Source organism: Melopsittacus undulatus, chromosome 10 (genome assembly GCF_012275295.1).
Source record: "Melopsittacus undulatus isolate bMelUnd1 chromosome 10, bMelUnd1.mat.Z, whole genome shotgun sequence".
Classification (NCBI taxonomy): domain Eukaryota; kingdom Metazoa; phylum Chordata; class Aves; order Psittaciformes; family Psittaculidae; genus Melopsittacus; species Melopsittacus undulatus.
The window spans coordinates 7590795-7618364 of NC_047536.1; the positions used below are offsets into that span (position 1 = coordinate 7590795).

General features: G+C 38.5%; 1 protein-coding gene across 3 annotated transcripts in view; it reads left to right on the forward strand.

Annotated features, from left to right (window-relative positions):
* ATP10B (ATPase phospholipid transporting 10B (putative)) overlaps positions 1-26078 on the forward strand; it is a 55502-nt gene extending 29424 nt beyond the window's left edge. For 2 of the 3 annotated variants that reach the window (XM_034066635.1, XM_034066633.1), the window contains 13 exons: positions 4375-4554; positions 5106-5688; positions 6227-6333; positions 7072-7198; positions 8724-8908; positions 12273-12585; positions 13776-13852; positions 14396-14521; positions 15880-16080; positions 17853-17933; positions 18052-18156; positions 18385-18572; positions 21537-26078. In XM_034066635.1, coding sequence (XP_033922526.1) covers positions 4375-4554; positions 5106-5688; positions 6227-6333; positions 7072-7198; positions 8724-8908; positions 12273-12585; positions 13776-13852; positions 14396-14521; positions 15880-16080; positions 17853-17933; positions 18052-18156; positions 18385-18572; positions 21537-22044 — 2781 coding nt within the window. In that variant the 3' untranslated portion in view covers positions 22045-26078. The remainder of the gene's footprint in view (positions 1-4374; positions 4555-5105; positions 5689-6226; positions 6334-7071; positions 7199-8723; positions 8909-12272; positions 12586-13775; positions 13853-14395; positions 14522-15879; positions 16081-17852; positions 17934-18051; positions 18157-18384; positions 18573-21536) is intronic. The other variant, XM_034066634.1, reaches the window with a different exon arrangement.
* Positions 26079-27570: the final 1492 nt, after the last annotated feature.

Sequence of the window (27570 nt, forward strand, 5' to 3'; positions counted from 1 at the left end):
TCAAAGATTGCAGCAGAAGAGTGGGCACATACAGGTGAGATTTTGTGATTGTTGCATGACAGGAGGAGGAAACATGAGATTAGGGTCTAGGGACTGAGACTGTGGTTCATAACAGTAGGAAAGAGGTACTTTGCACAAAGAGGAATGAGTTTTTTGTGCTATTCTGGTTCACCAAAATACTAGGGTAGACGAAATGGGGATTCTGGGCTGGGATTGTGCAAGAGGACCTAGAGACATGAGTCTGGAACCTGGCTCTGCAGAAACAGGAGGCACAGGTCCTCCTAGGAGATGATGTTCAGGAAGAGAATATGGCTTTGAAGTCTGAGTTCAGACATAGCTCAGAAAGCCACAAACTACTTCTGCATCTATCACTGCAACATATAATTTCTGTTCAACAACATCTAGTTACGCCTACACTGTGCCTGTAAAATGCCCATGCTTCACTCTCCAGAGCAGTTCTGGGAGTCTGTTAGTGTGTCAAAAGATAAATATTGCATTTTTCAAGACAAAAGAGAGAAAGCAGCACAAAGATAATAGAAATTAAGCTAAAAGGACTTATCAGGATAAGGTCTTAAACCCTGCAAGATGTCGAAATCTGCAAGATGCTGAAAAGCCTTGTCCTCCTTCAGTACCTAGGTGACCTCTGCCTCACCTGGTGTGCACTGAAGAGGACGGACACATTTTCTTCATTGCAATTCTAGGAATGTCTTGGACTCCAATGAATTTTAGACCTGAAATGTCTTGAAATCTAAGACAACACAATTAAAATCAGATTGTTCTTTTCTTGTTTAGACTGGATATAAGGAAGAAATTCTTTACTGTTAGGGTGCTGAGGCACTGGAATGGGTTGCCCAGGGAGGTAGTGAATGCTCCATCCCTGGCAGTGTTCAAGACCAGGTTGGATGAAGCCTTGGGTGATATGGTTTAGTGTGAGGTGTCCCTGCCCATGGGAGGGGGGTTGGAACTAGATGATCTTAAGGTCCTTTCCAACCCTAACTATTCTATGATTCTATGATTTCAGGCAAGGCTTCTATGAATTCTAGGGGAATGTCAAACATTTTCAAAATTAGAACTCCAATTAAAATTAAATGCCTGGAAAACTCTTCCAAATTCTCAAAACTTCTTGGCAAGGTATTTAGACTTACTGACTTTTTTGGGGGAGGATGTAAATTTATTATAAAATATTACTTGCCCCATTTAGTTCCTCTGTCATGTAGCAGATATCAGCCAGTACTTCTGCTCTTGGAATATGAGGCATTTGTCAGTTGTTATCCTAAATATTTGCCAGCCCAGTCCTCATGGGATGTTGAGAACCCCTCAACTGGTTCTTGACAACCTATAGGTCATGACTGTTGAGGATCTCTTAGGGTCCTCATAAGACTTCTTAAGTGTGATATATTAATTTCTTGCCAGCATATTTCACCAATTATAGTTTTTACTGCCAGACAACTTCTATAAATACACTGCCATGATATTTTTATTTTTCCACTGTAAGAACAATATCTGAGGGACTAGTATCAAAGATTTTTGCAGAGGAAGAATAAGCTTCTGTCATGGAAATAACCATCCTTAGCTGTTAATAGGTGTCATTCTATCTGGATAAATCATTTAACCTCTATGACAAATATGAATACGTGGTAATTGCCCAGAGGGTGTAATGTGTATTGATGTCCTTCAAAAGATGCATAGTAGTGTCTTTCTTTATCAAGCAAGCCAATTCCCTATTAATGAAATGGGGATAATAAAATGTTCTGTGCCTCTATCGTTCCTGCTCTTTGGAACTTTTATCACCTTTTCTGATACATTTGTAATTTACTACAAATCTGGAGCATCTTGAGTACTTCAGTTACACAGCAAGTATCATGGGCCTGAATGTACTTCAGTAGTCAAAATTTCTTAAAAAAATACATCTTTGGACAAAGGAAGAAGGTAGAGAATTAATATTTACTCTGTCTGCCTTTTAGGTACTCTTATGAATTAAGATCATGACAGTGCATTTCCTTCTAGATTTAATAATTCTAATAAAGTGTCTTGCTATTAAAAACAGTTCATGAAGATTTCAATAGTTCTATTGTTACAAGGTTTAAGTGTCCTAAACTAGACGAGATGTTATAAAATTGATAAGGCTATTTCAGAAACTGAATGGCACCAGCCATTTTATAACATTGGCATTTTCACTAAAAATTACTAATATTGAGAAGTTGGTAGATTTAACTGATCACCATAATTTGACAGGACAAGGGGTAACAAGTTAAAACTTAAGACAGGGGAGGTTATACTGGATATAGGGAAGAAATTCTTTACTGTTAGGGTGGTGAGGCACTGGAATGGGTTGCCCAGGGAGGTTCTGAATGCTCCAGCCCTGGCAGTGTTCAAGGCCAGGTCGGACTAAGCCTTTCGTGGCATGGTTTAGTGTGAGGTGTTCCTGCCCATGGGAGGGGGGTTGGAACTGGATGACCTTAAGGTCCTTTCCAACCCTAACTATTCTATGATTCTATGAGTGTTATTTAATTTGCCTTTTTGTTTGTTTGTTTTTATATAAGCTCAGGCTGGTCAATGAACAGACTTGTTTGTCTGAATTTTTTATCTCCTAAAGCTCCATCAGGCTGGAAGTTCAGGTCACCCTATTTTCACAGTGAAAAAGAAAATGAGAGAATCTTTTCTGATAAATATGGGAGGTTTTATATCGCTGTTTTTAAAACCTGCCTCTGAGGCCACAGCTGACCTGACAGGTTTCTATTTTTCCAGAGGAAAGTTTTGAGTTCAGAAAGTTTCTGCTAAAGTGGAGTATCCACTAGTGTATTGTAATTTTGGCATGAACAGGCAGATGTTGAACATATAGATGCAAAAGAGATTGGGTGGGATAGTGATAGGTAAAAGAGGCTGAGATCTGTGAGTAGTAATTTGTGGTTCATCAAGTTCTTTCTAATTGTGAAAATGGATGAGGAAATTATATGAATAGCTGGGCAAGTCAGTGAGCTTCTGATTTTTCATGTTTTAAATCTAATATAATTCCCAACATAAATGTTTTGACAATTGTGTTTGCACATATGTGTTCTTCATTAGAATTGTTCAGTTAAGCTATTTGGGATTGCTATATGGACTAAGCACAGTATTGGCAATAGACAGTTACCCATAGTAATTGTCTCCTGCAGTGAAGTTTCGTGAAAGAATGACAGCTTTAACTTTTCAGCCACTGATTCCTTTTAATAGACTAGAGAATATAACAAAAAATCAGGGTTATCTTCAGTATGTGCCAGTTTGCTGGAGAAATGACTGCATCTATACTTAAAACATTTCTCCATATGTGAAACAAAAGAAACATGAAAACACTGAGCCACAGGAACCATAGCTTCCTGCAGCAGATAAAGTGTAAAACCTTGTTCCCTCTTTGTATTTCATTCACGCTCTGTGCTGCAAAATGAACAGTAGATTTATTTGTAATTATTAGGATGATTTCAGAACCACTATTCACTTTAGCAAGCAGGAGTTACTATGCAACATATTGAGCTCAGCACAACACTGCCATGAAGGTGAATGCCTGACTTCTGTTGCATATATATGGAACTTAGGAAAACTGTGCCAGATTGAAGGATGAGAGGGTAATAACTGAAATGATCTAGAAAGCAGATAAATCATTTTGGCAGTTCCTTAAAGAAGGCATCCAAAAGCATTGGCTTACAGGAAGGTCTCTCTTAAATTTGGAAGCTTTTGGTAACTATGGTTCTGCTAAAATGAAATTTCCATTAAAAGTAATATTCCATACCCCTACATCAAATTAAATCATAGGTAAGTGACATTAAGTAATTTGGCTTGCAAATTTAGGTTTGATTAGAAAGAGTGTGGTAGTAAAATTACAGTAACATTTCAGGAGTAAATGAAGTATGTATGTATTCATTGTAAAAACTGAGGAAGAACAGTTTGAGACAGCTGCTTCTTCTGGACACAAAGCAAAATTACTCTGGAAAGAAAAACGTTATACTGCTATAACCAAGCCATAAGCACAGTATATTCTCTGTTGAAATAACAATGGGACAAGTCCACTTCCATTTAGAAGGGCCCTTAGTTCAGTAGTCAGCAGTTTCAAAGTTAGGGGTCACAGCATAGATTATTTTTGATTTCTAGTAGATCTCAAAAGAAATAAATTTCTGAAATCATCTTCTATTCCAAGATTCATTTCATTCAAATTATCTAGTTATACAACTTTTAGAAATGTATCCTTTTTTCTGTAGATGTTAAGTACAAAAGGTGTATGCCTTTCATAATTCCAGATGTAAATTCAGTAAGAGGCTAGAAGCAGCTCTCTAGTTGATAGTTCTTCCTTAAGGACAAGGCTGAATGGGAAAAATCTTCATTAAGCAATTTCTCTTCCAGGAAAAGGATGTGACTCCTGATAGCAGGCTGCTGAGGCGAGTGAGAGAAGCTGCGCTCCAAACTGAAAACCTTTCTCCTTTTATACATATGAAGACTTCCACAACTCTTACTGACTTTTTTCTTGCCCTTGCCATCTGCAATACAGTCCTGGTCTCCACAGCTACTGAGCCAAGACAAAGGGTAATCTAACTTCAAGTGTATGAGGAAAATTGATTATGCTTCCATTTTAAAAACATACTGCTCAACATGGTGAAAAAAATGGTTTGGAAATTTTCTTCTAGTTCTTTAACCTTTTTTGTAACATCTACTGTTTCCCTGGCTGTGAATCTGCCTTCCTAACATGGCTTTTTATGTCTGTTGAATAGCTATGGCTACCACAGTATCTTCTTTTAGATTTTCTATTACATATGCTATAAGAAATATGTTGAATATACTGAGTTTTCTCTGATCTCTCAGGCTATTGATAGAACTACAAGGGGTTTGATTCCATCTCTGCTTCAGAGGTAGAGATACAAATCACCATCCGCTTTGGATGCCAACTCACCTGTGACTCCTCTACTGAATTCCTCACCACACTTAAATAGGGAAAAAATAAATAAAAAAAGAAAAATAAAAAGGTTGATTTTCTCATTATCACCATTTAGAAACAGAAAAATATATTGAGATTTTGAAAAGTATCTTGTAGTTCACATTTATTTCTTTTTTAACCATAGGTTTTCTCATAATTCTAGGTCACAGTACCACCACCAATAAAACCTTCAGGAATCACCCTGGAGAAGATTCACCAGATATTTCAGAGGCTAAAATTAGCAAGCCTTAGTCAGTCTTTTTCATCGTCTCAGTCTAGCTCAGACCTAGGTGCTAGCTTAAGTGCAAGGAACACAGAGGAGCAGCTTGCTGCATTGGATTGCTGTGACAATGACGACTGCTGTGCCAGCGGTAGAGATGATGGACTCCAGGGAAAGGACGGCACCGATATTGGTAGTGCTTCCTTGGATGAAGTTTTCAAATCTGTGACTAACAGTTCTTTGCCAACAGATTTTTGTTATGAGGCTGAGAGCCCAGATGAGGCAGCGCTTGTCTATGCTGCCCAGGCATACAGCTTTACTTTAGTGTCCCGAACTCCTGAGCAGGTGACCGTAAGGTTGCCACAAGGCACACTCCTGACTTTTGATATTCTCTACACTTTGGGATTTGACTCAGTAAGGAAAAGGATGTCTGTAGTGGTGAGACACCCTCTAACCAAAGAGATTGCTGTCTACACAAAAGGAGCTGACTCTGTTATAATGGACTTGCTGGAAGACTCTGCCAAAGGTAATTAGCCGATGAGCTATTTTTGTTGTGTCTCCTATAAAGGAGCACAAGGAGTTTGCAGTACTCTTTTCTGCATGAAATATTCTATCTAGGCATTAGATGTACAAAAAGAAGCAGCTTTCTCTAGTGTTATCTTTGCAGATCAGAAGTGAGGTATTTATTTAACTTGAGTAGTGCTCAGAATATGGAATGGGCTAATTAAAATTCACTGACAGCGCTAACCCATGTGGATTGTGTACTCTGCAATAATACTGTCATAAGGGCCTGACCATTGTATTTCAGCTTGTCAGCAAGAGTGCTATAACATTAACTAACAAACAAACAAACAAAAAATTCCAAGCCATGGTGTCTTAAGGGAAACAAGCATCTTTAGCAGGCTTTCAGCTTACGCACTGCTAACATTTCTGGGCTTTTAAAGGAATTGCTGTTATATTGGAATCCAGTGTTTACTAATGCCCGCTCCTTTTTAACCTCTAGGCCATTAAGTACTGAAATGGTCTGTGCTTAAACTAAGGATTCTTTTCCTTGTATTTCACAGATGACATTAGCACAGAGAAGAGAATGAAAAGAATAAAAGAAAAAACACAGAAGCATCTGGACTACTATGCCCGTGATGGCCTACGAACTCTCTGCATAGCTAAGAAGGTAGAAGGGTATTAGCCTAATATTGTTTATGGTTTTGCTCCGTGCACGTCAATAGATTTATTAGAAAAATATAATGGTTATAATTCTTTCTGCTTCAAAGAACAGCTCAGGCACAACCCATCTTTCTGTCTCTCTATCTGGTTGCTCTGCAGTCTGTTTTTGCTTTTTCCTCAGTGTGAGCAGATGATGGGGTTTTGGTCAGTCTCAAAACATTAATTTCTGTTTCTCTTATGGTAACTCTAGCTGACCTTCTCCAAAATGATTCCAAGCAGGAAATAAAAAGCCCACAGAGGAGCCAACCTATTTCTGTTTTGTTTGGCATTCAGCTCTCAAAAAACTTGCCCTTGGACTGGGTTAGTACATCTTAGCCTGATACTGTAATATAGAAGTTGTCTATGTGAGACACATAGGTGATATTCAAGACCTGCAGAAACAGAGGAACCTTCAGAAACTGTGTTTTCCACTTCAGAGTCCTAATGAAGGGCTGTGTGTTCAAGAGTTTCTTTGGGTCACATTTTTAAAGTCTCAGCTGTAGGCCATGTACACACACAGGAAGGCAGGTCTATTTTTCTCATTGCTACTAATTCTTGCAGTCTTCTCTTGGAAGTTTGTGTTATTTTAAAGATGGCACAGTACTTTACCAGCCTGGATAGGAGTTAAGTCTTTGGGATCCAGAATGTTTGCATTCTTTTCTTATTTAAGTTTCAAATGAACTCTGTTTTAAATTGTGTTATGCAGGTCTTGAATGAAGATGACTTTCAGAAATGGGCCAATTTTCGTCGGGAGGCAGAAGCTGCAATTGACAACAGAGATGAGCTGTTAATGGAGACAGCACAGCATCTGGAGACCAAACTCACCTTGCTGGGTAGCTAAAAATGAGAATTGTCATTGCATGAAGTATCTCACTTGCTCTCCTGTGATATTCTTGGCAATCAGACAGACAACACCTTATACTAATTTATATCAAAAAGCCTTCCTCTGAGGTTTGGAAATCTCAGGGCTAGGGTATACAGACCAATGACTGTCTAAATTTTGAGCAGCATTAACTTTGAAAAGGTATACTGAGAATATGTTCCAAGAGCAAAAACCATGTACATCAGCTGTTACTGTGGCTTAGCTGACACGGTAGATAATGAAGTTCCCATAATTCAATCACGTGTCTGTGTCCTTAGATAAGCTTTTAAAATACCATAAATTAACTTCAAGTTTGAGCACAAATTCCGAGGGAACTGGTAACTAAACTGTATTATAAAAAATTGTAATTTAAAAGTGTAGTGTATATAGTTTATATATATATTTTTTATATATAGTGTATCCAGTTTATAAAAAAAATGTAACTTAGAAGTGTAGTGAATTCCTGCTGCTGTTGCATTGTCATGTTTGCTTTCTGTACTCTGAAAAAAAGTATTTCATGTTAGAGCTTACATTCATTGGCACTTGTGCATCATCCATCATCCTCATATCTAACACTATTCTGTTCAATTGTGGAGGAATCAATTTTGTTTCCAAACATTTTGCTCTTTAGGACTTTGATTTTTGGAGTTATCTCAGTCTCATCTCTCTGTGAATACAATCTGTGCCCATACTTCATTATCCTGAATTTCTGTGATTGCAAGCTATTAGTGTTATGGCTTCTCATAATCATTGCAGTGATTTTAAAAATTAGAGTAATAACAGTAAATGCCATAAGCAGAACCACATAAAAGGTAACGTTGGTCTTGTCAGAATCTGTTACCTTTGCCAAATCTTAAGGATCTTGTGTACTTTCATTCTTAATTTCACAAGTGGTTTTTTTAGCTTCAATCAATATCCATGTTTAACGTATCAGAGTTGCTGCATCTTCAAACTGACCTTTGGTGGAAGAGATAAGTGGAGAAATATTGTAACATACAGATGGTGACTCGTTATCAGGATGTGTTCTTTCATCTGCTTCTAAGTTTGTTCATTTTCAAAAAGAAAACTTACTGTTCCAGTGCTTTTCCCTTTGATGGTTGAAGCATTTGACTTGATAATAAGGACAGCATTCATTTAAATAGTCAAAGTTCATCTTCTTCTGGTTGCTTTGATGGGACTTAATGCAGTACTTTAAAAATGCATATGGTGTAATTTCTCTGCCAGTACATTGTCGTTTTGGATTATTAAAAAGAAATGAAATGCATTGTTCTAGCAACGAGTAAAATGAAATGCCAGAACTCGGTTGCTGACACATTCAGATCTTAATCCAAATGCAGATCTTGTGCCTGTGTTTGTTTGCTGGACAATATCTTGGATCAGCTCTTAATAAGTTCAGGATCACAGCTGGAAGTCAAAGACCTCTTCTTACAAAAGAAAATGGCAGTATGATTTCCAAATGAAAGAAAACTAGTTAACTTCTTTTCCTGTTTGCCCAGGAGCAACAGGGATTGAGGATCGGCTGCAAGATGGAGTGCCTGACACTATTGCAGCTCTTCGAGAAGCCGGGATACAGATTTGGGTGCTGACAGGAGACAAACAGGAAACAGCAGTTAACATTGCATATTCCTGTAAACTCTTGAACCAAAGAGACACTGTCTTCACCATTAACACTGAAAGTAAGGTGAGTAGAGAAAGAGACACAGAATTTAACATCTTTCCCTCTCTTTGCAGCTTGACAGTGTTTTGCTTTAGACTGCATTCAGAACAAAACAACCAACCTAAAGCCTACATAGCAACATTAGGCCAGAAACCCTTTAGATCACATATAACGGGATGAATTGAAACACAAGACAGTTAGGTAGAATTTTATTTAATGATTTAGATTGGCTATAAGGAAGAAATTCTTTACTGTAAGGGTGGTGAGGCACTGGAATGGATTGCCCAGGGAGGTTGTGAATGTTTCATCCCTGGCGGTGTTCAAGGCCAGGCTGGACAGAGCCTTGGGTGATATGGTTTAGTGTGAGGTGTCCCTGCCCACAGCAGGGGGGTTGGAACTTGATGATCTTAAGGTCCTTTCCAACCATATCTATTCTAGGATTCTATGATTTTTCTAAAATAAATTATTCTTTAAAAAAAATAAACTGCTTGAGTCCTTAATAATATTAATATCTGTTTTTTGATCTTGCAATGGAAATTTCAGTTACAATGATATTTTAACCCTCTGAGCTACCTATAGGAAGAGATTTGGAAAGTACTGTGTGATTCAGTCTGGAAAAGGTATGTAGGTGTAGTTTCAATTCAGTTCAGAACTTTTTAGTTGTATGTTCCCTAATAGGATTAGGTTTAATCAGAAATTTATTAGTGAACAATTTAATCCAGTATTTTTTGTGTAAACAGCATTTCACCTTCTTGGAAACCTGAATATAGTTCTTGTGAGTCAGTTAAAAAATAACCACTTTCTTCACGTAGTTGTTGATGTGTACAGATATTCCCTGAATTTCTATGGGCAGTAAGCAAGGCAATAGGCAAAGCAAACATGCTCCAAAATGAGGACAACCACTTCAAGGGGCATCTGTCAGCTCCTGTGACTCACTGAAATACAGTGAAAACTCTGTGGTGTAATCTATGGCTGTTGTTGAAACTGTCTGAATAGGAGAGAGAGAATGAGAGTCCTAACCTTCGAAGAAGATGAATGTCATTGAGGATGGTGAGAGTACAAGACTTTGGAAAAGCAACCTTGGCTTTTGCAGTTTATGAAGCAGGTTTGTAAATGTAGTGTACCAGGAAAATGACACTTTGCTTTCTGAAAGCAGAATGGCTACCACTGTGCATAGCCTAACATTTCATCCCTCCAGGCATCCTGGTGGAGAAATGGCTTTGTGAGATGGATTTAGGGGAGAGCAAGTTCAGGCATTATGGTTAAACCAGACCCGTTGCATTTTTAAAACCGAAAAGCAGGGTCCAAAATGCCAGCTGTGATTCCCTTCTCTATTTTCTTGCTAGTGACTTCTTATTTCCCTTATAGTTCTGGATGCCCAGAGGTGCTCTAGACAGTAGTCAGTGCCTTTTTTCCACAGTGCTGCTTTGTCCTTTCTATGCAGCATCCACATGTGGCCCGTACTCAGCAGTATCAGGAGTTACATGAGACTAGCCTCAACAAGGTCTTGATTACCTCAGCTTTTTCTTCCCCACAGAAGAGGGGTTAATAACACAAGCTTACCTTTCTCTATAAAGCTATTGTGAGGATTAATTGTAGTTAAAATGCTGACTGTTTTTCATGTGATAGACAATTGTATACAGCAGTCAGATGGCCTACTTTCTAAATGCTTTTGTCTGCACTTAGTAGCTCTACAAACAAGAATAAAATCCTATGCAAATGTCTGTCTCTTTTAATGTCATGGAAATAGGGAAACACGCATAGATGATACAGAATTTGGCACGGAATACATTCCTTGCTTCAATGTGTAATTTCATTTGATACGCATATCTGCTTTAACGGGAAGCAGAATGAATATATTTAGGATGGAAATTAGAAGATGGTTTCTGTCAGAGAAGTGCTACAGGCGGGACCACCATGGCTCCTGGAATCAGAAGCATGTGAGCATTTACCCATAGCACCCTATATGGCCCTTGAAGCAGGCTCACATGCAAGCTGTGTGTATATGGCCACTGGTGTCAATATGGGTTGCTCAGTGGGCACCGGAGTTGCTCCACAATAAGATTTAGTTCCCTTCCTTTCAGAATGAAGCTGAGGACACTGGTTCTGAAAGGGTGTCCCAATGGCAGCAGCAGGGAAAAACAAATAATGCATACAAAGCATTTACCTCATTAATTTAGCCAGAATTAACCTGTGAACTGGCTTCAGTGGGAAGGGAATCTCTTTACCCCCTGAGCCCAGAGGCTTATTCAAATACTGAAAAGTAAGTATATTCCAGGAAGCAGCAACACGAGGAGGTCGTCTGGGGCATTCATTTAAAAAACAAAGCCAAGGCAAAACAGGAAATTCCACTGCAATTTTTGGTTTGTTCATGGAAAGATGCTGTTGCTTTGATATTTATTTTATAGGTTTTAAGTGTGCAGGCTAGATGCAGCTTTTTATTAGAAGTCAGAGGTACATTTGATTCCAGAACCTCCCACTTAAGTGTAATTTAAATCTTGCAAACATCCTACACATGTACATTATGCAACATAAAGTGAAAATAACATTTTAGAACTGAATCATCTCTCAATAAAGCTGACAGAAAAGGTAGAAAAGGGAGTGATTAGCTCCTCAGGTATTCAGTGCCATGCCATGGAAGGAGGACTTTTAGTACTAACAGGCAGCATAAATACTTTTAGATCATTCTGGCTTTCCTCTGATTGTAGTGTGCCAATTTAGGAGATCTGTATGGGAGAGATAAAAGTTCTCACCTTCAATCTTTTTGTATTTGATACTAATTCAATTCCAGTTGTTTGCATCTAAAACAGGACTTCATTCCAAAATGAGGCAGTTCTGCAAAAAGGGAAAGACTTAGTTTGTGTTTGTGGCACAGTGCTGGTGGTATGAAGCGTTATTTCTGTCTCTAGCAGAAATGTGTGTGTGACACACACCTGATTTGTCACCTAGAAAAGGCCAAACTGTCAAAGCTACCAATTAATTCTGAAAGTCTGAACCTCTTGTTTCTCTACCAGTTTGTTTCTGAGGGAAGCAAACACTGAAATATCTCACACCCTTCACAGCAGAACTAGATTTTGAAAACATCCTTTAGAAAAAATGAGTTTTTTTTAATTTCTCAACTTTAATTCCAAATACAAATATGTCCTCCTGATGGGAAGATTATTTTCTTTTAAAGTAATTCTTTACTACAGCTAACTAGCTTATAAGATTCATTGAAGGATTTGACTCTCAGATCTGACAAATCAGTGAGTTTCTCAGTTTTCTCTAATGTTTACCTGATAGGCTTAAACCCACTGGCGTGATTATACAAATATACACTTTGCAAGGTGCCGTGCTGTAAAGGGAGATGGAGATAACTATTTCTAGAACTGCTTCTGTTTTCTCACAGGAAACCTGTGAATCTCTCTTGAATTTAACCTTGGAAGAGGTGAGGAAGAACTATGAGGTTGAAAAACCACGGAGGAAATTTTTTGGCATTATCCCAACATCTTTTGCAGCCTCTGAGGCTCCAAGCCCTGAATTTGGGTTGGTGGTCGACGGGCGGACACTGAATGTCATCTTCCAGGGGGGCCTGGAGGAGAAGTTCCTGACACTGACAAAGCACTGCCACTCAGTGCTGTGTTGCCGTTCCACACCTCTTCAGAAGAGCATGGTGGTCAAGCTCGTCCGGAGGCAGCTTAACGTGATGACCCTGTCGATAGGTACCTCCATTCTGAATCTCAGAAGAAAGGGGGAAGCTTTTTCCTTATGAGTTATAGAAGTGTATGGAATATATTGTATGAGCTATTCTTTGTGCTTTAGATAGATACAGTGGGAAACCAGCATTGAATACTCTTTCCTGATCAAAAGCCATATAAAAGTCCTTCTTCAGCTTTCACTGAACAAACCTGTCCCCCATTTAAGCAAGATAAAGGTACTCCAAATTCAGAATCTCCCAGCAGTACCTTTCATGTTCACCTATACAAATGTATGTTCACATTCCTTTGGGTGTGGAAAGCAGTCAGTAGTAGTCACTGTTTTGCCTTTTGATATCTCTTTCCTGTCAGATTTTCCGAACTGATAAAAACAGAGTTATCCCAAGAGTGATATTAAACACTCACTCTTTTGCTTTTCACATCCAAATAATGTGAAATGCTTTAAGTTTCATGCTTCACTTTTGGTAAGTGTTCCCACTAAAATTCTTACAGAATTGATTTTTATGACTTAAAACTAGAGAAAATACACCTCTCTGGACCAAATAGAAAAAGAAGTGTCTGATGTATTTTCAAATTTCTTGCTTTGCCTTAGTGTTCAAAATACAGGGTTTCAGCCTTCCACTTCATTTATTTTGCTTTGTCAGCTAACCTAATTCAAAATCTCCACACTGCAGGCAACAACCATGGCTGTTCTTTCCATGGAAATTTCGTTATGTATAAAACACATTGCTGCAAGTTGAAATAAGCAGAATAACTCCGGAAACTGGCTTGTTACACCGTCAGCACCAGTCAAATTTATTGTATGATTTAGAGAATTTAGTGAAGTAGGGTGCTGCAAAGCATGTTGCAGAGTGCAAGGAGTTCACTAAGCAGAAACATACAAAACAATGCAGATGCTGATTGTGTTGGGGTGTGCATACCACCACCCAGCTGGTCCCACTGTTGGGGTTAGCCCTGGTGGATCCAGGTCTTCTGGAAAAGAAGGTGTTCCAACTAAGATCAGAGCCTAGAGGTCATGACTGATTGCTACTTGATGATGAGTTACCCTAAGTAACTCAAACCTAAGATGTGTGGCAGTACAGAATAACCTTTGTTTATCAGCATAGCTAAGGGGTTTTTTTTCTTCAGATATAGGCATTTTGTATCAAACACCTTTTCTTGCATCTTTATTGATCTCTTCTGTCTTCCCATTCTAGGTGATGGTGCAAATGATGTAAGTATGATTCAAGCAGCTGATATTGGAATTGGGATATCTGGCCAAGAAGGCATGCAGGTATGCCTTTAATTTATTTCCTTTCCTCATTTGTCACACGGTCTCTCGCTGCTTATTAAGTTTCATAGGAGCCCTATACTCGTGTCATCTTAAAAATGTAATTTGGCATCGTTACTGTTGTGAATTAATATGCAGTTTGTAATTATGGGTTCAGCCAAAAGAGAGTGTTTTGAGACAACAATTACCATGCACGGACAAGCGTGTGTTTGCCCATAAGCCTGGAAAATTAGCAGATGCCTGTCCAGTGTTAGGTCAGTATCTGGCTTCTGAATCCTCTCTGCTATAGCATTTCCAGGTTTTGTTTATTGTTTTGCAGTGTTTTCTGCCCCAGATTCCTTCGTATGTATCCCCCTTCTTCATTTTTCTAAGGTAGATAGTTCTGCAGAGATAGGAATTTCCAACTATTTTCTCAAGGTTTTGGTTTATTGGGGTTGGGTTTTTTTCTTCAGTATTCAATATGAGGAAATTATTTCCTCATCCATGTTCATTATGTTGATAGGGGAAAAAATATTGTAAATTAACTTCTATTTTTTTTTACCAAAGGCTGTCATGGCTAGCGACTTTGCAATATCCCGATTTAAGCATCTCAAAAAACTGCTTCTCGTCCACGGACATTGGTGTTATGCTCGCCTGGCAAAGATGGTGATTTACTTCTTCTACAAAAATGTGGTAAGACTCCTCAGACTCTGGAAATTTCCAACCTAGCAAAGATTAAGTCCAGGGCTGGGATTTTTTTGGGTGGTTGGTTTGGTTTTTTGCAGGTTATACTTTCTCACTTTTTATGAAGTTAGACTTCCTGTTTCTTCAGTTTTCAAGTTTATAACATGCTACCTCCTTCTTAGTAGTACGCTGTATAAAGCATCGAGGAAAATATGGGTTCTAAATATATTTTGAAACAGCATTATTCCAGAGGGAAAAGGACTCAAGGCTTAGTAACTTTTATAGGTAGTTCAAGAAACTTTATTAATAGTACCCATGAGCCTCAAAATAAAATTTTCATAAGGAAGAGCAGATTATTAGTGCCAGAATACATAAGATGACATTGCATTAAGAATTGTTTGCCTGTGAAACCTCAGAATTTCTGCATTTAATTTGATAGGAACCACTTCCAAGTAATGATGTGGTCATATCTGGCATTTTTATTAAAAATTTAATGTATATGCAAATGAGCTGTGCATTGAAGAATAATGTAAAGTGGAAAAACCTGATAGCAATAGTTTCTGCAAGACTGTGCAAACAAGTCCGTTTGACATGAAATACACTCTGAGCATGAAAGACTATTTACTTAGAATTCAAAGTATCTGGGTTGGGTTTTTTATATATATAATTTTGAATGAGGATTGCTTCTTATCACTGTTAACATTTATAATGAAAATGGAAACTTCTTTTTTCTTGATTGGGCATCCTTTTAGAGTTCAAAAGACAGTTATTTTCAATGCAAAATAGCTCTCCACACTGGGGTGTTGCTCTTCTATTATCTCCCCAGTACCATTAAGGCACAGGGGACCTTTGATTCTGCATGGACAACCAGTTTGCAAAAATGTGGTGCTCAGAGCTGTGAACAGTTTGCTTAATTATTCTATGATATGTTCTTAAAGAAACTTAATGGCTTTTAAAAAGCTGTATCACAGTGGATCAGTGTGAAGACCATCCTTAGGATATACTGCTTTATGAAATAAAGTGCAGAGCTCTCTCCTGATGGTACCTTTAACCAAAATAATATATTCTTGGGAGACTCTGTTAATAACCAGTGTACTACATAAACCTCATACGTGGAACTATGAGAGACATAGATCATCTATGCATTGCAAACTAAAGTCCAGATCAGCTGTAACAGCTAGGAACAGTGTAGGGAAAAGAAGTGGATGTGAAAGAGGCACCAGAAAAGGTGCAGCTTCAAAACTCCCACAACCCAGAGAAATGAAATCATATCAGCCTGAAAGATGTGCTTCTGCTCTTGTGGGGAATCACAGTTTGGCTTGTAAGAGTTTGTGTTTGTATTTGTGTTTGTATCTGCTTCTACACAGACCTATGTCAACCTGCTCTTCTGGTACCAGTTCTTCTGTGGGTTCTCAGGCAGCACAATGATAGACTACTGGCAGATGATTTTTTTCAATCTCTTCTTCACCTCAATGCCCCCTCTTCTCTTTGGAGTCCTGGATAGAGATGTTTCTGCAGAAACACTTCTAAGTATGCCTGAGTTGTATAAGAATGGACAAAATTCAGAGGTATGTCTTGATTGCTGAAATAGCTGCTTGAGAAGCCAAAGGACTGCACGTGTCTTGGTTTTGTGAGGAGTGAATTATAGATTTATTGGGAACCAAATGATCCATTTATGGTTTCTAGTTTATTGATGTTCACTAAAAGAAGGTATAATTGTAACTGTCAGAAAGTAAGGAACATATGGTTGAAGTTGCTTTCTGCAAGTGAGGCTGGGTGCTTGTTCCATAGTTGGAAGATGTAAATGGGAAGGTTTATTCTGTCATTAAATATATGGAGCAATCCTGTTTGGTACCAGCATGCTGTATTATAACAAGTGATGTGCTAGTGAATCAGCCCAGTGTTTGATGTTTCTAATCTGAAGAAGAGATGATGGAGTAAAAATGTGTGTGTTTGTATTTATATATATGTACACACCATACTGATGGAAAATTTCTCAGTGAAGGCATAAGGAGAAAACTGGATAAGAAATGTAATAAATTAGGATAAAATAGTTTAGCTGGTCCATGATTAAACTCTGCTCAGATTTGGTGCTTTGAATAGTCTCAACCTACTGAAGAAGAAAAGCTTGTTAAAAGATTACAGCAAAGTGACTTGAAACACAAAACCTTAAATTGATAACCAACTTGACCAGGCTTTTTCTGCTCTCACATTCAGATATACACCTGCTGATACAAAAAGGATTTTGTCACAGATTCGTGTTTAGCCTGTTCCAAGCATGAGCTGTTTCATTTAGTTACTTTTTTTACTTTGACTACTCAGTGTTGACAACCCTCAGAAAACATTCATGAAATACGACATGTTTTTACCCCAGTTTCAAGAACCAGCCTGATATCTCTATGTTTGCAAAAAGGACACATATACAGGCATACATACCTGGCTTTGCAGATACATACCGTACAGTAGCACTTATTCCCAATATTCCTATATTTTTAATATGAAATTATGAGAATGTTAATGAGCAAAATTTGAAATTACCTGAGTTTTACATTGCAAAATTGTAGGGTACTTAGGAATTTGCTCGTTTTCTCCTAATATTTACTTTCATTTTCCTGGACTGTGATTTTTGGCACTGATGAACACTGATGGTTCACACTGTGTTTAATAATGGTTTGAAAAACCAAGGCAAGAGAGTGCAGAATTTGAGGCTTTTAGGACTTTCTATCACTTTTCTTAGGAACTCTTGGACCTTGCATATATGCAAAAATATATGTTCTTTACGATTTGGAAGAGGTTATTGTTGTTGCTTTGGCATTTTGTGTGCATTAAAACAACATGAGTCCAGCCTTCTGTCACTCCAATAACATACCTCACTCCACACGAGCTGTGGTCACACAAATCACTAGATAAATATGCCAAGCAATCAAGTTAAAATGGCACAAAATAGATGATTTGGTAGAAAGAACTTTAACAGAAAGGTTATCTGACCAATTCTATGGCTCCAGTAAGAGCTTTGTTTGAAAAATGTTTGAGGAATGGTGTCCTTTGTGGAGGTGGGGGGCATTCATGACATTCAGTTTATAAGACCTTTAGTTGACTGGCTAATCTTCCTAAGGTCTGTCTTTAGTCAAGGTCTGTCTTCAGTTAACACAGTGAAAATGCATTTTCACAGATAAGTGTTGGTCTAAATCAGCTGCTCAGGAGCCATTTACTCATGAAGAGAGACCTATTATCTAGAATGGTAGTATGAATAGAAGAAAAACAGGCAGCAATTATGTCTTCAGGACAGCCTAGAGACGTATTTCCCATTGTAATGACTCTTATCTATAAATTCCTACAGATATACAACCTATCAACCTTTATCATTACAATGTTGGATGCCTTCTATCAGAGCCTCATTTGCTTCTTTATTCCTTATTTGGTAAGTATCAGGGTCATTAATATTCTCATTTTCCTGTTCTCCTTAAAAAAAAAAAAAAACAGATAAATTCACTTGTGAATTGTCTAGGTTCATCACAGTCTGTCTGCCTTTTTTCTAGACCTATGAGGACTCTGACATAGATGTGTTTTCCTTTGGAAACCCCATAAATACCATCTCCCTCCTGACCATTCTCTTGCACCAGGCTCTAGAAATGAAAACATGGGTACGTGTTTGACCTGTCCTGTTCATGTTTATTGCTTTTCTATTGTGAACACAGCATACTGTACAGACATTGTGTTTTAGAGCCATCTACCTGAATTCCGGGTCAGAAAAAGTAGCTAGCAGATGCACTATTGGATATGTTCTTTCTAATCTGACTTTATATCCTCCTGTCTTATACCCAAAGTCAGTGTCACAAGCATCACTGTCATTTTGCACATTCTGCTTGCAGACCCTGTTCCACCTGGTAACGATGATCGGCAGTGTGGCGTTTTACCTGGTCTTCTCTCTGATCTACAATGCCTCCTGCGTGCTCTGCAACCCTCCTACCAATCCCTACTGGATTATGGAGAAACAGCTTTCAGACCCCACCTTCTATTTGCTGTGTCTTATTACCCCCATCATCGCACTCTTGCCGAGGTTTGAATGATGCACTGTTTTACTCTCAATTTTTGTTTTGCGAATGTGTAGGCATTTGAGTGAAATAACAGTAATGCTGTGTGTGTTATGTGATATGTTGGGCACATGTGCTACACAGGGACAGGTGACAAGTGTGGAAGTCAGATGCCTGGGTTCAACTTTTCAGTTCATGAACCATCAATTTATTCAGTTATACAGACCTAGAGAATCACTTTACATCTATTGCTTTTGTTTTCCCACCAGGAAAACCTTTCTTTCTGGAGTGCTTCACAAAGTTTACCAGCACAAACCTGTTACGTAATTGTTCCTTATCATAAACACAGTGTTGTTGAGCTGATAAAAACTAGAAAGAGAGACTTTGAAATAGTCCTATATGCTTTGAAAGTTACAGAATGTATTCTGTTTAAGGACATTAGAGTGTATTATTAGACCAAATTTTAAAACATGTTTACATATTAAATAATTTTCTGCATCCAGAATTTGAGTTTTACTCTGTGTGGCAAATCAGGTAGGTTAAAGATAGCTTTAACTGAGGCTGAATATTATTTGGAGAGGGTTAGTTATTTTGATAGGTTACTGAGGAATATTGTTTGAAAAACACAGCAATTCTGTTCCTATGTATGTATGTGGTAATCATACTGCTTTTTATACTTCATACTGTAAGCATTCTTTAAGCAGATATGCTTTGGCTGAATTTCACTACTTATTTAGAATCTGTATTTGTCCTTGGACAGTAACAGAAATGGTTGGTTTCGCTATCTTGCTAGTGTCCTTCTCATCCTAATTGTCATGTAGTGCAGCATACTGGTATTGGAAGAAACAGGAAAATATTTTTAGTATCTGATTCTGCAAGTGCTATAAGGCATTAGAATCTGAGCCTTAACTTTGTCTAAAAAGGAACCTTTCAAGACAGGTAATATTTTTCTTCAAATTATTATTTCCCTATTTGAGTTGAGATGCTGTTATAGTTACATGTTACATGATATAACTTCAGGTCAGGATAAACACCACATATTTCAGTAAGGTCTCATGTCTTAGGAAGGGTATCCTTTCCCAGTCTGTTTGCCCCTGTGTGATCTTTGTTTTCCTATCAGCCCTCAGTGTCATTTTAGACCCTGAGCTTTCTAACGAGAGCTACATCAAACACGTGGTTGGAGAACTTGTGTCTCCATCTTGGGAATTCAGCAAGTTTAAGATTGTTGCTGCTTCAGCAGGATACTGAGCTTAAAGATTTGTATCTTCCTATCTTCAAAACTGGAGAACTACAGTTCCTTCAGTAGGTACTCCAGATTATTTTCTGCAGAGTCCTTCACAGAATATCTACCTGCAATTTCTGCTATGATTTAGCTGTGTCAGTGTATCACAGCAGCAGTGAAACCACCCTTTGTTAAAGTGCACTTAAGTTCACTTTGTTCATCTCACCACACTGCCAGCTCCCTGTCTCCTTCAGAAACCCTGGAGCCTTGAGATTATGGTTTCTTTTTAAGAAGTTTCTAAGAGGTTTTGTTAAAATCCTTGCTCTCCTTGGCTCTCTTTTGCTATTGAATTCTGTGCTGACACTTCTGAGACAGTGCAGGCACCCCGTGGGAGGTTGCCTGTGCCCTCCCTGCACACAGGCTTCTCCTGGAGCATTTTGCAGTGCATCCTCTGTGCATCCACATCTCAAAACTGCCTCTGAACTGTATTTTGGGACACAAACTGCACTGTGCTAGGTAGTAAAGCCCTCAAGTCTGAGAGGGATCTGAATACCATGTTCATTCATTGGCAAGGGAAGGTACTGTGTCTCTGGAGGATTTCAACATATGAACCAGATCTACTTCTCCAGCTATGGAAGGCAGGCTGTGGTCTGCCAGGAAGCACTGAAAAGGCCTGACAGGTAACTGGGTCTCACACTCTGCAGGGCTGTGGGAAGGGCAGAAGCAAATGAAAGCAATTCATGGGGTGAAACACACAGTTCTCCTTCCCTTCTCTGTCTTCCTGTCTGGTCCACCTGCAGTTTGCACAGAAGATAGGGCAGTTTGAGGGGCGAGAGGACAATATAATCCACACCAGATCTGCACAGCCAAGACCTGGTCTCTCTGTGGCTGTGCTCTTCGCTGCCCAACTCTAATTAGCGACTGAACAGCTCCCAGTCCTGAGATGCTATGGGATTAACCAGCCTGAGCCCAGGCACACCAGATATATGTTTATCCACTCCTGCTTGTGCAGATAGGCCTGAGAAACCCATTGCCTTAAAAGACATTTCTGTACTTTGCTTGGCTTGTTAGGTTTTTTAATCTCGTTATACTTATTTATGCATACATTTAGCAGCAGGATGTGAGGACAGCAGCTTTCTTAATGCAATTTCAAAGAGTCCCCATGTTTGTTTTAAAATGCATATAGAGGCCATCTATGTAAAGGTCAAATCCTATTAAAAAGATGCTTTGAAAGAGTCTTTGGTTTTCAGACAAAACTGACACGACATGGAGAGAGGCTGTGTGCTTTCTCACTGCTCACAATGTATGCTTATATAAGTTCTCTGTTCTGCAAAGGGGAGGTAGGATACTTTCTGCTTTTTACTGCCTCCTGAGCAAATACATAAGCCAAGGTTTTTAAATTTCTGGGTTCATGATATATATCAAATCAAGATCCCTTCTTTAGCCTTTTTCAGCAGTATAAATATAACTCCACCTCTTCAAATACTGCAGCTCTTGGTAAGTTTCTATGCATCATTCTTACGGTGTTCATTAATCAGGTGGTTCTGTTACATTTTATTTAGTATTTATATACATGTAGTTGACTTGACAGGTCAATGTAGGCGTATACTTACATGTTGCATTAAGATCCAGGAGTCAACCCAGGTATAAGATGTTTACTAGATGCCTGTAGAGCAATGGAAAATTAGCAACTGGATCCATGTTCTGTGATGCAGATTGTGGAAGGAACTCTTAAGTAAAATAATCCATTCTTTTCCTGTTTCATCAGGTTCTTCATTTTTGCTCTGCGAGGAACCATTGGAACTCCTCTGATTCTGAAAGCACAGCAAATAGATAAACTTCCTAAAGGGCAACAGGATCTTGAAATCCAGAAATTGAGATCAAGAAAACAACCTATTTCTGGTGCACGTGTAATATCACCTACATCTAATGATGATCTTGACCAAAACATCAGCCACTTATGTGTGTCACCATTTTTACATCCAGCAGCAGCAACAGTGTCTCACAGGGACACAGAAAGTCAGAGACTTTCAACATCCAAAGTGAATCATCTCAGGAAAGAGACTCCTGAAGAAGGCTACTATTTCTTTAATAGGTGGGCAGAGGAAGAATCTACTGCTACAGACCCTTCAGCAGGACCTTTCTCTGGCCATTACCCCCTTGTACCCAGCAGGGTAACAACCCCTGGGCAGGACAGTGGCAAACTGTCTAAAGGTAATGAAAACAATTTTAACCATGGAAGTCATCGGCGATCTGTTAGTGCAGTGACACTGTGAAGAAACATTCAGAAATGGGATACACAGTCCGCATGGAGAAGGATACTATAAGAAAAATGAAAAATCTATTTATACTTAACCATGATGCTCGCTACAAAAGGAGAGAGACATGAGGGCTAGTACAATAACATCTGTAATAAGTGACTTTTCCTAAGCGTGCATGTAGTTTGTCATTACGTAACTTCTTGATCTTCCTGGTTTTGTCTCATTAGAGGAATGTTAAATGAGCATTACACAGTTTCTGAGAAATGCACAATTACTTTATTTCATCAAGGGATATTTTTCTTTCACAGTAATTGGGAGTAATTGTACTAGTAATGTTTCGATGTTATTATGCTGTTGAGGTAATAGAGAATCCATTCTATATTAAGTCTTAGAGCAACACATCCCACTCTAGTTTTTACTATCAAAGTCTTAAAAAGACCTTACTAACTTAAAAATTACAGTTCTGCCTGGAAAATATGTTACCTCTTGGTACTAAAGGTATTTGCAGAATAGCAGCATTGGAAAGAAATGACAGAATGTTCCAGGTTTTAATATATGGAATTCATCAGTATAGCAATATCGAGTTTATAGTCTGTTTCCCTGAACAGTAAGCTCACTATTTTTATGCAGCCAGTGTTTTGACCATACTGTTAAGAAAAGAACAAATGAATTTATGAAGTAGAAAAATACAAATACTGAACCACAAGAACTGAGAGAATAACTCAGGGAGAAGTGGAGTCTACTTCATACCTACAGAAGGAGATAGATATAACAAGTCAAATTCAAGGGTATGTGTTCCAGAATTCTAAAGTTGTCTCTACTTTTTCATCTAGAAATTCAGTTTCTTCTTTACATTCTCTATATTATTATGTAGTGTTGCTGCATTCAACCAAGTATAAATTATGTTCCTCCCCACAGTTGGTTACATGTAGTAGTTGATGGAGATTTCAGTAATGAAGATTATGACAAGCAGTATATGAAGGTCACTAATCACATTGCAGTAAGTAAATAGTGTAGAATGACCAAAATATGCATAATACATTCATCCCTTTCAGTATCTCAGAGCAACAAGATGGAGGGGGGAAGAAAATGTCACCATCATCACTACGTATTGCAATGCAATGAAAGGTGACTGGTATTTCTTATAGAAATGTTGACTACTAAGACCATTTCCCAAGTTTTTCTTCACAATGTGGGGTGAAATCTGAACTTTTTAAAATTCAAGCCAACTATGCTTTTGTGAATCTACCGCTGCTTCTGACTTAAGTAGGTTTTAGGCCTTTTTTATACATGCCATATTAATTTGGCTATTTACTATCACAATGTGTGATCTGTTTCATAACCTTATATTTAGAAAATACTAATTTAACTTCTGTGTGTTATAATAATTACTGTAACTAAAGTCTTCAAGATGTTACTTAAAAGCAACCAGGCGAAATTGAGTAGCATATCTGCCACTGGGATTTCTGGTAGCCACAGCAAGAGCATACATAGAGCTGTAATTGTTAAAGTATTAACTGTCAGTTGCAAAACAATTCAGAAAGAGATTTTTTTTGCACAATATACAAAATGAAGGGAATTAGGCATAGCTGAGATTATTGTTAATGGAGTGTGAGATTGCTCAAATGTTTGCCCGCTCGCTGGGAATGGACCTTGGGTGACAAGACTTAAGATGAAACCTGCACGATTCACAGCCATATTCTTACATTAAATGGTCCATTTCCTTTGAGCCTAAAGAAGATGCCAATTTCTTATGCATTTTATTACAAAATGTGAAGTGTTTTTGTAATAATAAATGTAATATGGTCATGATTTGGTGTGCTGTTGAGAGGACAAAAACAGAGGCAGAAGAGTGGTTTTCCTATGTCACCCATGAGTGACAAACTCATGTTTTCAGAGGTCACTCCTCTATTTAATAGACCATTCCAGAGGAATGCTTATCACAAAAACCAGATAACAAATTTATCTGAATGCGCAAAGGGACTTAGCATATACGGGAAAGGGCTCGACAAGTTATGCTTAAGCAAATCTAGAAGACCTGTAGACATTCCTGAATTCAAAGCACCAATTAGTTCCATGTTTTCTCATCACAGCTTCTGCAAAACTGTTCTACCATGCATTTTACCCTGACAGCTGGGCTTAGGTTCAGGAATGGCACATAGCTAAAGGAGGGCCCTTTAAGAAGGTGAATGAAGGAAGGACTCCTTATGATCTCCTACAAAATCACCCTTAAAAGCTCTATGGTGATGGAGGCCTCAGTATATTAAAGGATGAAATAAGTAGAAGACAGTCCGTAAGTCGCCTCCACACTGTGAGCAAATATAGTTATTTCAGTTAAAGGAAAGAATCCAGATTTGAATGGCTGCATTAAGTAATTCTACGGCTAGAACAACCTGTTAATTCTGTTGTGGAAGATGATAACAAAACAGTTCAATAGATTAATTTTCTTGGAGATTTTGCAGCATAGAGGAAAGGCATTCCTGATCCTCCAGGAGAGAGAAAGCTGAAACAAGCAGAAAAAAAAAAGGCAGCATCAGGCAAGACCTGGCCTCTGCATCCCAGCTGCCTCTACAGCTTTACAAATCTCTCCCCTGATACCCTACCTCCTGGGTGACAGCGCTACCATCCCTCCTTCAAAGCAGATGCTGACATAGCTCAGGACCTATATTCACTCCTAATCAGTGTGATCTTTCCTATACTCTTGGGTAAGCAGTAATCATGAACTATTTCATGTTAAAAAGATGGTGAACAGGCACTTCCTTTTGATCATGAGCTGAAACCCCTTTGAGAAGTAGGATCTAGAGCTAAAAAACATGATTTTTTCTTCCAGTTAAAGTAAACCTACAGTAAGAAAGCAAGCCCTCCAAAGAATTTATATACAAGAGGGGAAGTGTATTTACTAAATGGGTTATTTAGACCTAACTGGAATTCCAAACTAGCTTTTTTTTTTAATTATTTCAATGTATATTTAACAATACTGTCAAGATACATGTTCCATTAGTTCTAATGGGAATGAATGCTTCACAACAGAACAGGAGTCTCACTTTACAATGTATCCTCTGATGATAGTCAATATTGCATGTACTTGAACTATAAAACACTAAAATTAATAGTGTTTTTATGGAATTATTGCATATTCTTTTTTTTTCGGTATATGATATTATCGTAGTAAGAATACCGTATATGAAACAGTGCTTTGAGCTATACAGAGTTATATCTATGCGGCATATTGAAGGTGTCACGTCATACAGAGGTGAACAGGAGCTGGATTACCAGGTCTATTTGTTGACTAACAGATGCAATGACAGGCTGCTTGCAACAGTCAGTGAAGAGCCATCCATCGTGTTCTCAACAGAAGTTGTTCAAGTTTTCGTAATACAAGGTGAGGGAAATGCATACCCATGTCTACACTTTGTTTTGTGTCTTAGCACAGCAAGATGGAGATGTGGTCTTTGAAAGTTACAGTTGATTATCTGCTTGATATCAGTAATAGCTGTTCAGTCTAAAATCCAGAATTATTCAGGTGGGGTAAAAGGAAGAATCCAGTTCGTTGTCTTTCCTTCTATTTCTCAGAAATACAAACTCAGGTTTAAATTATCTAGAGATAGGTTTGCATCGTGCTCTAGCACAGAAACCACTTTTCCCAAGGATGAATTACGTATATTTTGTCACTCTGTTGGCTGATGCTGCAATGTTTAATTCATTTGTTTGATTGCAGTTTGAGGTGGTGTGCCAGTACAGAGCTATTTGCTTTAGGGGCAAGGTGACTGCAGGCAGGATGTGGCATGATTAGGTACTTGTAAGCAGCACTGATGAGTAAAAACATAAACGTGGAGACAAGAGGCTCTTGAAGATAATGATCACAGAGGGTGGGATTTAGAAAGCTGACCAAATAACACTGAAGTTCTATAAAGTACTTTTGACATTGCCAGTGATTGGAACTTGCTGCAGTTATCAGTACATGAGAAAACTGTGAGCAGAACTTGCTGCCCTGCTCTTTAATTTAGCACCTGATTATTCTCAGCTACATAAACAAGACTGAGACTGAACAGAGTCTGAATCATTATTTTTCCAAACACATCAGAGGGGTAGTTGTCTGTTTTCTGAAGACATTCAAGCAATCGTCATTTATTCTCCATCCCCAGTGCAGCTAGTGAAGTATGCTCCCACCTCGAGGCATACATTACAGGTTTCTTTCCATGTTAGTGCCCAAAGAACTTGAGTGGTTATTATGTTCTTCAACACGAAAGCAGAGCTCTGTAAATTATCACCGCTGTAACCAAAAGGTCAATTTTTGGCTCCATGGAGACTGATTTTGACCTTGACTTCACAGAAATCAAAAGCTGCTACTTTATTGTTGTCATCCACTCAACACCACAAAGTTGTGTCAAGATCTCTATGGGACTGGGGAGCAGTTTTGCTGCCAGCCTTGGGGGCTATTTCTCCGCCACAGTTCATTGCCCTCATCATGAGGGTGGCACAAGAGCCACAGATAATCTCTTCAACTGCCTCAGATAACCCCGACAAGGAACTTGTCAGAGCTATGTGTTATGCTTTCAATTGGTCAGATCTTGTTCTCCACTTTGACTGCAGTCCCAGAAAGAGCTTGAAGCCAGCCAGAAAACAAAGTTGGGCTCTACAGTTGAATGCATTGGTTTAATAGCTGCTATGCTTATAGTACCCTGAACTATTCCAGTGGTCAGCAGATACTTCAGTCTTCCTGGGCATTGTACTTTGCACAAGATGACATTCAAAAAAAACCTCAAATGGAAACAATGTATTCCAAGCACTGAAAACAAATTAAGTAGACAATACATTGGAAAATAAATCCAAACACAGCTGGGCCTTCCTTTTGTATGCTGGTATTCCTTCCTGATTTACTAACATTGCTCTATTTGAACTCAGACCATTTAGGGAACACCTGTACATTTTCTGTTGCATTTAAAAAAACTAACCAAACAATCAAAACCCCACAGCAAATAAAAAAACCCACCAAAAATGGACAAATGTAAATCCCTAGTCTGCAGGCAGGCCAATAGAGCTTGTTTAGAACCAGCTGGTTTCAACAGAAATCTAATTAAAGCCTTTCTTGTTTTGTTAATACTTCTGAAGAACTTTGTCAGCAACTGCTACCATCTACATGTGCTCAGTCTGAAGCGTTTCTCTTTCATAATGTTTAGGCAGCTTGAAACCAGTAATGTCATGGTCTAAATCAAGATCTGAAGAGGAAAGCAGGTTCTTCATTCTGTTACTGTGTACATAGGACAGGAGAGGGACTGATAAGTACCATACCAGGAATGCATCATAATAGTAAAGGAAGAACTTGTCCAAGACCTTCTGGAAGTTTCCAAACAAGTTTCTTAAACGACTGTTAGGCATTGTTGAGAGGTCACACAAAGTTTGAAATGTCTATCTAACATGTTTTATAAGTAAAACTAGTTAGGTATGAGTCCCTGTGTGCTCTCAGTTAAGTGCCGAAAACTGTGAAGAATGGCCCCACACTTTGTAGTAGGCTAAAATGATTTTGTTTTTAATCTTCTT